An 11,480-nucleotide genomic window follows, 5' to 3' on the forward strand; every position below is an offset into this window, starting at 1 on the left:
TCAGGACCACGACAGTCCAGAAACTTGCCAATACTGGTTTAGAAGCGAGGGAGATTATGTCAGTGAGTGGGCATCGGTGCAAAGGTTCACTCCATAGCTACTGGCGTCCATCACTGACATACAGGAAACTCTGGAGCAACACCCTGGCACCATCAACACCCAAAAGGCTCAAGCAAGGTTGCAGAAGTAGTAGCACAGACTCCAACAGATATTTCAACCAATGCACCATCCAGGGGAATGTACAGATAAATGTGACATGCAATAAGTAGCTATAGCCATATCAGCTGTGGTAGATAACAAAGAGAATGTATGGTTTCATTTATTAAAATTCAACTCGAATTAATGTCATGGATTGTCTTTTTGTCTGAACAGTGTCTCGTCAAGAGAGCACATTTTCTCTGCTAGGCAAAGTCACCCATTAACCTCTCTGGGCCAGTGGGATGCTTGCGTCCCACCTACTCAACAGCCAGTGTAATCCCGTGGCGCGATATTCAAATACCTTAGAAATGCTATTACTTCAATTTCTCAAACATATGACTATTTTACACCATTTTAAAGACAAGACTCTCGTTAATCTAACCACACTGTCCAGACAATGATTTTAAGGCCTAGATTCAATAAGATCAAGCATTAACCGGCGAAAGCCAACACCCGCATGGCTGATGTTTTGGCGGTGACTGAGGTGTAACAGCGTTGGAGCTGTCAAATTGGTGAGCAGCTGCTCTTGATCATTTCAAGAAGCCACATCCATCCCACTTGCATTAGAAGTTCAGAACGAGAAAGTGTATGGAATATACTAGATATTAATGAAGCTCAAATTCAAAATCATTAAACAAAATAATTAGAATTTCTATCAGCCTGATCATTTTCTATCAGCCTTATCATTCTATCAGCCAGTCATAATATGTCTTTATTGTAAATGATTTGGTGTCAAACTGATGGCAGTTGTGAAAAAAGTAAATAGTTGGAAGAGTTGCGTAGTTAACTGAAAATTAAACCACTGTTGATTATATGCTTTATTCATTAATTAGCCAAAAAAGGCTTTTTTCTCTTGAACCATGTGGTATATCCATTGGAAATTCACGGACAAATGATATAAAAAATGAATGTCATATAGTATTTTTTAAATTTAAAATATAAATTACCAACACGACCATATATTGCCAAAGATGACCTGTTAATTACTAAAATTACAGAACAATCTGGTAACTTTGGTAATTTACGTGTAGTTTTGCATTCCTGTGCACATACATGGATATTGATTGGATGATGCGGTGTGGGATGGGAGAAGATTATTACTTGGAAATAGTACTATTTGACTCTGGAAACAGAAGTGGTGGTAAACCATTGAGTTCCATGTAGAATAAGGGGCAAGGAGACCGATGATGATGGTGGGGTGAACATTTACTGTTGATATAGTCCACTAGGCTGGAGGGAGGAACTATAGGAGGACATGCTCATTGTAATGCCTGAAATGGAATAAATGGAACGTTTCAAACATGTGGTTTCCATATGTTTGATGTGTTTGATACCATTCCATTTATCCCATTCAAGCCATTATTATGAGCCCGTCATCCTATAGCTCCTCCCACCAGCCTCCTCTGATATATTCATACTTTTCCTAAACAGGGGATGCGCTTAGTATCATAAACCTCCGCTGAATGTTTTATACATTGCAAATGCAGACAGTTTGCTGGTAGCGTGTGTAACAGTAGCGTTACCTTAAAACTTTTGTGCCAGGATTGGTCTCGCTGGATGCGTTCTGCCTCACTAGCCAGCCTCTGCAAGTTCAACAGTTCAGGTTAGAGAACAGATAAAACCAAGGTCCCGCACTTTTTCGAATAGCTGAGTAGGAGGGATATTTAAAAATGATATTCACGTTGTTTTTAACAAGGTACGTCATGACAAATAGTGTTCACTGCCAAATGGTTCCACCCATCAAGATACAATGGGATTGGATTAGCTGTAAGCGGCCGTTGCTAGCACCTGCTACATTCATTATGAATCAAAGCGTCTGTTGGTACCTGGGTTCAAAATACATGTATATTTGAGTATTTGTTATTTAAATACATATTTTGTGTATTTGAGTATTTTCAGACAAGAATTTCTGAGTAGCCTACTATTTGAAAGTATACTGAACAAAAATATAAACAAAACATGCAACAATTTCAAAGATTTTACTGAGTTACAGTTCATATAAGGATATCAATTATTGAAACAAGTTCATTTGGACCTAATCTATGGATTTCATATGACTGGGAATTCGGATATGTATCTGTTATTCACAGATACCAGTCAGTATCTGGTGTGACCACCATTTGCCTCATGCAGCGCAACACATCTCCTGCGCATAGAGTTGATCAGGCTATTGACTGTGGCCGGTGGAATGTAGTCCCACTCCTCTTCAATGGCTGTGCGAAGTTTCTGGATATTGGCAGGAACTGGACCACGCTGTCGTACACGTCGGTCCAGAGCATCCCAAACATGCTCAATGGGTAACATGTCTGGTGAGTATGCAGGCCATGGAATAACTGGGACATTTTCAGCTTTGTTTCAGGACATTCAATTCTCTGGAAACAGCTCTGGTGGACATTACTGCAACCAGCTAGCCAATTGTATGCTCTCTCAAAACTTGAGACATCAGTGGCATTGTGTTGTATGACAAAACTGCACATTTTAGAGTGGCCTTTTATTGTCCCCAGCACAATGTGCACCTGTGTAATGGTCCAGCTGTTTAATCAGCTTCTTGATATGCCACACCTGTCAGCTGGATGGATTATCTTGGCAAAGGATTAATGCTCACTAACAGGCATCAAAAATAAATGTGTTTTAAAAATTTGAGAAAAATAAGCTTTTTGTGCATATGGAAAGCTTTTTGGTCTTAATTTAAGGTTATGGTTAGGCATAAGATTAGCAATGTGGTTGGGGCTAGGGTTAAGGTTAGGTTTAAAATCAGATTTAAAAAAACCCAAATATCAAATGGGCAGGGTTTATTACTTTGTGGATGTGGTAACTAGTGACGACAATCTCATTGAAGATCTCAAATTGAAGGCCGATCAATTGAAGGCCCCCCATCGCCCCCCAACCTGGGGCCCCAGCCACCTTTTAACGGCTAATGGACCAGATCCTAAAACCACACCGAGCTTACGCTGCAGCCTATTTAGATGACGTGGGGATCTACAGCGCCGATTGAGAATCCCACTTACCCCAGGTACAGGCAGTGCTAGACTCCCTTAGGAAGGCAGGGCTCACAGCGAACCCTGCCAAGTGTTATGTGGTGTTAGAGGAAACCGAGTGTCTAGGATACACCGTGGGAAGAGGGTTAATCAAAGCCCAACTTAAGAAGGTTGAGGCAATTATAGGATGGCCGAAACCAGTATAGCAGGTTCGAGCCTTCCTAGGGTTGACCAGTTACTACTGGAAGTTCATCCTGTTATGCCACAGTGGCCGCCCCACTCAATGACATGACCAGAGCCAGAGGGCCAAACATGGTCAAATGGGTTGAAAAGGCCACCAAAGAATTTAGAACATCACAGGAGGCTTTCTGCTGTAATCCGATGCTGGTGGTACCAGACTTTGAGCGCAAGTTCATTGTTCAGACAGATGCCTCAGAGGTCGCCTCGGGAGCCGCGCTCTCCCAAGAGGTAGAAGGGGTGGAACACCCCATCCTGTTTTTAATCAGGAAGCTAGAACCACGCGAGACCCATTACTCAGTCGTTGAGAAACAGGCGCTGGCAGTAAAGTGGGCTCTAGAAAGCCTGAAATACTACTTGCTAGTGCGCCACTTCACCCTCATCAGTGACCATGCCCCAAACAACTGGATGCATATGGCTAAAGAGAAGAAAGCTCGTGATTGTTGGTTTTTGAGTCTCCAACCAATTCACTTTGACTTAAAACACAGAGCAGGGCTGGAGGATCTGTGAACCATAGAGAAAGAGAGAATACATATTGGCTGGATTTACCGTGTATGACCTGGACTGTTTGGACTTACCTGTTGGCATTTGGACCTGGACCTACCGAGAACCTGATTCGTGTACTGAACCCTGCTATCCTTGACCACGCCTGCGGCTTGGGTGGACCAGGATGCAGAAACCAACATACAGGTACTGTCCTCTTCGAAAGAGCTCTCATTCTGGGGTGATTTTGGTGATGGTCTTCATTTGTGGCAAACTCCTAACCTTGAAGAGGTTTGTCACTATATACTGTATATTTACACAAATATTTCCAAATGACAAACGAAGGAATCCTGCTTTCTGAATACAACAGCCTGCAGTATTCCTGTCCTACAACAGCCTGCAGTATTCCTGCCCCATTTCATTCTCGATGAGATGGGGCAGTTGTTCTCCCCTGTCTGAATAAAACAGGATCATATTGAAAGTGAAACTATGGCCCCTCTATTCCGGTAATGGTCTTATTTCCAAGAAATGGGTATAGACATAGGAGAGATAGACTGCCCTCCTCACTTGATAGATTTGTGAAATTATCTAGTTATTCCATATCTAACACTGGAAAGTGAAAGTCAATGATGCATCACATATGGTGGTTCATTGCGCCAGCATATTTCACTTTCTATTGTAGCCTACATAAATGCAGCAGCAATCGTTGTTTCACAACTATATCAGCATCTCAGTCTCAGGAGAAGGTAGTAGTAACAATGTAAGTCTTTGTCATTACCAATTTTTCTGCTTCTAAATTTTGGTAGAGGACCTGCTTGATATAAGGTAGAATGTATTCTTCCCATTCGGAATGCAAAAGGAAACATCTAATTGCTATACTACAATGTTTGTAGAAGCTGCAAGTAATTTGTGCACAATGGAAATGTGTTACATTGTCTTCTAATGTTCCTATACAGCTTCTACACTATGGGGCGGTTTCCTGGACACAGATTAAGCCTATACGATAAATACACAATAACACATTTTACTATAACACAAATTGAAATGTAACCTGTTAAAATTATATTCCAACAGTCTTTACTTTCACAAACACCTGAAAAGCTAGTTTGGAGATAATTTTTAGTTACTAAATACATTACAAATGTACTGAAAACAGGTTATCAAGTCATTTCATAGAGCATGTTAGAATTACAAACAAAATGTGTTCATTTGTGTGACATTTCCTGTATCGAATCCTGGACTAAGAAGCACTGTCAACAGAGCCATTTGACTTGCTTTTCATTAAACCTTTATTTAGCCAGGGAGTCATGGTGAGACCACACCCTTTTGCAGACGATTCTTGCATATAGTCCAGGACAAGGCTTTAGTCCAGGACCAGGTGTAATCTTAGCGCCGAGACTCCTAGAGGGTGTAGTTCTTCCTGATGGCTTATCACCTCTAGGTGTTGATGCAGTCATCCCTGCCGGTAGTACTCTCGTGTCCCCCATGGACCGGCTCCTACATAAAACATCCTGTACGAACCGGTCCATGGGGGTTTCCTCCTTAACTCGATTTGGTGGCTCGTCGGTGAAAAACAAATGGCTAAATATGCGTACTGTCTTAATAATACACAATTTTCCACCACCATGCAAGGGTGGCTTATGCTCTTTTCTGATGCAGTGCGTGTTCATCCAGCTATAAACAACAGACTAACGCGGATGTCCAGAAATCTGAAAATGATACTTGTGTTTTATTGAGACAGTAAGCATAGGTTTGAAGTTTTTTCCCACGATGAGCCATTCAATCGAGTTAAGGTGGAAACTGATGCGTTTGCATCCTGAATGTTGGCTGTTTTATGTACGAGCTGGTCCATGGGGGAAATTAGTGTATTGCTGGCTGAATATATTAAAGTCAGACGTGAGATGACAAACGACGTAAAAGGAATAAGAGCTCCATCTTTTGGCCGGTTGGGAAAGCTTCATCTGGGAAACTGCCCCTAAATGTTTCATGAAATAATAGAGGTCAAATTGCTGACTTACATTGTGTGCTTTGTGTTTCTTACCCAGTAGTTTCTCAATGTCTAAAGTCACCTTCTCATATGTGAGGATTCTACACCAGGCTGAATTGCCGCCTTTTCTCATTGTAGATCTGAAAAAATAGTTCAAAGTACAGACATCATAATTTTGAGTGCAGATAGATGTTAGTTCCACATGTACTGATTGTATTACTGTATTTCACATAACTTGCAACAGTTTAAAATCCTTTAGTTGTCAGCAACAAGAAGTTACACAGCATATACAGCCCATTAGGTTGGCAGGTAGCCTATTGGTTAGAGTGTTGGGCCAGTAACTGAAAGGTTGCTAGATCAAATCCCCAAGCTGACAAGGTAAACATCTGTTGTTCTGCCCCTGAACAAGGCAGTTAACCCACTGTTCTTAGGCTGTCATTGTAAATAAGAATTTGTTCTTAACTAGTTAAATATACAGTGTGGTCTGGAATTATTGGATCCCTTGATAAATATTAGCAAAAAAGACAGTATGAATTTAGTATTGCTAATACTGAGCTTTACTGTAAATTGAATGGTAGAAAACATTATATTATTTTATACTAGTACAACTGCTCAGTGAAAAATATTTAGTTTAACAAGTAGAAAAGCCACAATTTTGATACCCCAGCACCCTCCCCTTGCAAGGATAACAACATTGAGCCTTTTCCCAAAATGTTTTATGAGATTGGAAAACACATTGGGAGGACTCTAGACCATTCCTCCATACAGAATCTTTCCAGATCCTTGATATCCTTTGTATGAGCTTATGGATTGTCCTCTTCACTTCAAACCACAGGTTTTCAATGGGGTTCAAGTCCAGAGACTGAAATGGCCATTGCATAATAATGATTTTGTGCTCAATTAACCATTTCTTTTTGGATTATTATGTGTACTTGGGGCTATTATCTTGCTGGAAGATACATTTGCGGCCAAGTTTCATTCTCCTGCAGAAGCAACCAGGTTTTTGGCAAAAATGTCCTTGTACTTGGTAAAGTTTATGATGCAGTTGACCTTAACAAGGGCCCAATGACCAGTGGAGCCAAACAGCCCCATAACATAAAAGATCCACCACCATATTTGACAAAAGTTATGAGGTATTTTCCAAGTCCAAGCCCACCGTTGGTGTATGTGGCCAAAGTCCAATATTTTTGTGTCATTATGACCATAGCACTGGTTTTAATCCAAGTTCCAATACCGTTTAGCAAACTCCAGGTGGTGTTATGGACAGATGACATGAAAATAGAGCTCTTTGGCCACACACACCAGCGGTATTGAAAACAGGGGATACAATAATTTTGACCCCTAACTTTCTGAGCGATTAAATTAAATTACATATATTTTTTGTTGCATACAATCTAGCTCAGTAATTTGTATTACTTATCTTAGTCTTTTCTAAAAATCTTTATCAAGGGATCCAATAATTCCAGACTGCACTGTATCTGTTTGTATTTGGCCCTAGCTGCTGTGCAGACATGACATACACTATTTACCTCAAATTGTATTTTTATTTTCTTCCTCTGAAAGCAGTCACGGGTAATGAAAAAAGCACATCACCAAAGAAGGGTAAGAGATATGACTTACTGTGGGAACAGCATGAGACATATCAGTTAAAATACAATTAAAGCCTGATCTGTATACTCTGTTTTAGTGCATGCATTGACAAAAGTCCAAAGGCATGTGTAACAGAGGTAAGAATGTGCCATAAGCTCACTCCACAGATAGCTTGAAATGTCGTGGCTGGTGCCACCCGTTGGTAACATTGTCAAGGACTGTCACGTGTGTTTTGCGAAGATCCATTAATGCCTCAGATAAAGCAAAAGTTCTGCTCACTTTATTGTTGTAAAAACAATGAATTACTGTAGTGGCTAGTTGGTGAAGGATGGAAATTGGAAACTGGAAGTTAATTTAATCAAAATGCATTCCCATGTGTCACAGAATTTGACGGCCCATGGCGGGATCAAAAGTGGAAGTAAGTATAGTCTGACCAAATTTGGACAATAGAGGACACAAAATATATAAACTCAGCAAGAAAAGAAACGTCCTCTCACTGTCATCTGCGTTTATTTTCAGCACACTTAACATGTGTAAATATTTGTATGAACACAACAAGATTCAACAACTGAGACATGAACTGAACAAGTTCAACAGACATGTGACTAACATAAATTGTATAATATGTCCCTGATCAAAGGGGGTGGTCAAAATCAAAAGTAACAGTCAGTATCTGGTGTTGCCACCAGCTGCATTAAGTACTGTAGTGCATCTCCTCCTCATGGACTGCACCAGAGTTGCCAGGTCTTGCTTTGCGATGTTACCCCACTCTTCCCCCAAGGCACCTGCAAGTTCCCGGACATTTCTGGGGGGAATGGCCCTAGCCCTCACCCTCCGATCCAACAGGTCCCAGACGTGCTCAATGGGATTGAGATCCGGGCTCTTCGCTGGCCATGGCAGAACACTGATATTCCTGTCTTGCAAGAAATCACGCACATAACGAGCAGTATGGCTGGTGGCATTGTCATGCTGGAGGGTCATGTCAAGATTAGCCTGCAGGAAGGGTACCACATGAGGGAGAAGGATGTCTTCCCTGTAACGCACAGCGTTGAGATTGCCTGCAACGACAACAAGCTCAGTCCGATGATGCTGTGATACACCGCCCCAGACCATGACGGACCCTCCACCTCCAAATCCATCCCGCTCCAGAGTACAGGCCTCGGTGTAACCCTCATTCCTTCGAATTTTAACGCAAAACCGACCATCACTCCTGGTGAGACAAAACCGCGACTTGTCAGTGAAGAGCACTTTTGCCAGTCCTGTCTGGTCCAGCAACGGTGGGTTTGTGCCCATAGGCGACGTTGTTGCCGGTGATGTCTGGTGAGGCCCTGCCTTACAACAGGCCTACAAGCCCTCAGTCCAGCCTCTCTCAGTCTATTGCGGACAGTCTGAGCACTGACGGAGGGATTTTGCATTCCTAGTGTAACTCGAGCAGTTGTTGTTGCCATCCTGTACCTGTCCTGCAGGTGTGATGTTCGGATGTACCGATCCTGTGCAGCTGTTGTTACACGTGGTCTGCCAATGTGAGGACGATCAACTGTCCATCCTGTCTCCCTGTAGAGCTGTCTTAGGCATCTCACAGTAAAGATATTGCAATTTATTGCCCTAGCCACGTCTGCAGTCCTCATGCCTCCTTGCAGCATGCCTAAGGAATGTTCATGCAGATGAGCAGGGACCCTGGGCATCTTTCTTTTGGTGTTTTTCAGAGTCAGTAGAAAGGCCTCTTTAGTGTCATAAGTTTTCAGAACTGTGACCTTAATTGCCTACCGTCTGTAAGCCGTTAGTGTCTTAACGACCGTTCCACGGGTGCATGTTCATTAATTGTTTATGGTTCATTGAACAAGCATGGGAAACAGTGTTTAAACCCTTTACAATGAAGATCTGTGAAGTTATTTGGATTTTTATGAATTATCTTTGAAAGAAAGGGTTCTGAAAAAGAGACGTTTCATTTTTTCCTGAGTACAAAGAGTGTACAAAACATTAAGAAAACCTTCCTAATATTGAGTTGGTGTGGAAAAACCAAGCAGAGTTGCAGTTCTTGACAAAAACCGGTGCACCTGGCTCCTACTATCATACCCTGTTCAAAGTCACTTAAATATTTTTTCTTGCCCATTCACCCTCTGAATGGCACATGTACACGATCCATGTCTCAATTGTCTCAAGGCTTAAAAATCTTTCCTAATCTGTCTCCTCCCCTTCAGCTATATCGAATCTTCATTGTAACTCTTCAACTGACAGTAAACAAGAGAGAGACACCATGGTGGCTGCACTGAGGAACTTTAAACTGAGTGATCCTGACATGGGGCAGCTGAGATGCCTGCTATATGGACCAGTCGGAGCAGGGAAGTCCAGCTTTATCAACTCAGTCAACAATGTCTTCCAAGGACGAGTAGCACATAATGCCCTGGCAGCTGCTGCCTCTGGCACAAGCTTCACCAAGACAGTAAGTTGCTATAAATTAGGAATGTAGTGCCACTGATAACAAAACACTATTAATGGATAAAACATTAACCTGCAATGAGTATGTTTTATGATGTTTATTTTCAGTACAATAGAAACTACAATAAAGATGGAGATAAACGTCTTCTCTTTGCATTCAATGATGTCATGGGTCTGGAGGCACAAGAAAAAGGGATGCAACCTGAAGACATCATCAATGCTCTGGAGGGCCATCTAGTCACGTCCTGACCAGCAGAGGAAGTAATTGTATTATATTTGGTCAGGGTGTGGCAGAGGGGTATTTGTTTCATATGGTTCGGGTTGTGTGTGTTATTTAAGGGGTGTTTGGTTTATGTAGTCTGGGGTTTGAGTAATTGTTCTAGTATTGATTTTCTAGTCTGTCTATTTCTGTGTGGCTCCCGATCAGGAACAGCTGTACGTCGTTGTTCCTGATTGGGAGTCATATATTAGATGCTTGTTTTCACCTAGGGATTTTGTGGGTAGTTGTATTTCGCACTGCTGTTATTATTTAGCCTGTGAAACTGTCTGTCTCTGTTTTCTTGTTTTTCTCGTGTTCACAATAAATAATATGATGAACATGCAACCCGCTGCGCCTTGGTCCTCTCTCTCCTACGACAGCCATTACACATCTACCAGAGGGTTACAAGGTAAACCAGCATACACAAATGTATACACATGCAAATAATACTTGACCGTAAATGACCTGACAAACAATGTCAATAGTGCTGCTTTCTACCAGAACGTATTATCTCTTTCTTTAAATCACTAATTTAACAAAACAAATCATTCATATATGAAAAAAATATTACACTGTAAATGCAGTCTTCCTTAACCCAACAAACAATGCCGATAGTCCTGCTCATTCTACCAACAGCCAAATAAAATAATATAATATTAGAATATAATAATATTCTTCAATGCCTAATTTAACAAAGCAAATGAGTAATAGTTTTAAACAGAAAAGTCCTACCTGACCAGTCTTCTCTTTTCTTGGGCCAGTTCAATCCTTGCTCTGCATTAACTGATGAAAGTGAAGAATACAATAAGAAGCCCAGGTCAAGTGACAAGGTTCACTGTCTGGTGAGTGTCGTGGCTGCAGACAAAATCTCTCATGTCATAGTCAAGATGAGGAAGGTCAGAGAAAAAGCCAGTGAACTGGGTGAGCTCTTCCAACCCCTCTGTTTCACTGTCTTTCTGTATTAATGAAGTGGCCCTTGGCTGAACATAGCTCTTGAATGTTCACTTTCACATGGAGCAGTGTTACCTATAGCTTAGCCCTTCCATACAATCATTTTTACAACAGAAATAGCTCAAGTTGTTGTCATGACCATGCCAGACAAGGCTTGCCCGCTGGTGGAGATGGACGTGAAGATGTACACCAGCAAGGCAATAAAATATAAGGTAAGTAATATTTTACAGTGCATGCCATCCTGAAGTCACATTAAATCTTGAAATTATTGATCCATTAATGACTCAGATAAACCAAAAGTTCTGCTCACTTCAGGCAAAGCAAAAGTCCTGCTCACTAAGGTAAATCATAATTCCTG

The 11,480-nt window shown here is 41.4% G+C and overlaps 1 protein-coding gene across 4 annotated transcripts; it reads left to right on the top strand.

Annotated features, from left to right (window-relative positions):
• The first annotated feature begins 4,225 nt into the window (after positions 1 to 4,225).
• LOC115150221 (interferon-induced protein 44-like) lies at positions 4,226 to 10,167 on the top strand. 4 transcript variants are annotated; one of them, XM_029693298.1, is made up of 5 exons: positions 4,226 to 4,656; positions 7,447 to 7,485; positions 7,858 to 7,891; positions 9,675 to 9,916; positions 10,021 to 10,167. In XM_029693298.1, exons 1-5 carry the CDS (start codon positions 4,588 to 4,590, stop codon positions 10,159 to 10,161), a joined length of 525 nt encoding a protein of 174 aa, XP_029549158.1. In that variant the 5' UTR covers positions 4,226 to 4,587; the 3' UTR covers positions 10,162 to 10,167. The 4 variants fall into 4 exon arrangements, 2 of the variants coding, with proteins under 2 accessions (XP_029549158.1, XP_029549159.1); XM_029693299.1 differs by having other exon boundaries at positions 4,227 to 4,656; positions 7,450 to 7,485; XR_003867074.1 differs by lacking the exon at positions 7,858 to 7,891 and having other exon boundaries at positions 4,232 to 4,656; positions 7,450 to 7,485.
• Positions 10,168 to 11,480: the final 1,313 nt, after the last annotated feature.

The sequence above is a fragment of the Salmo trutta genome, chromosome 16 (genome assembly GCF_901001165.1).
Source record: "Salmo trutta chromosome 16, fSalTru1.1, whole genome shotgun sequence".
Classification (NCBI taxonomy): Eukaryota; Metazoa; Chordata; class Actinopteri; order Salmoniformes; family Salmonidae; genus Salmo; species Salmo trutta.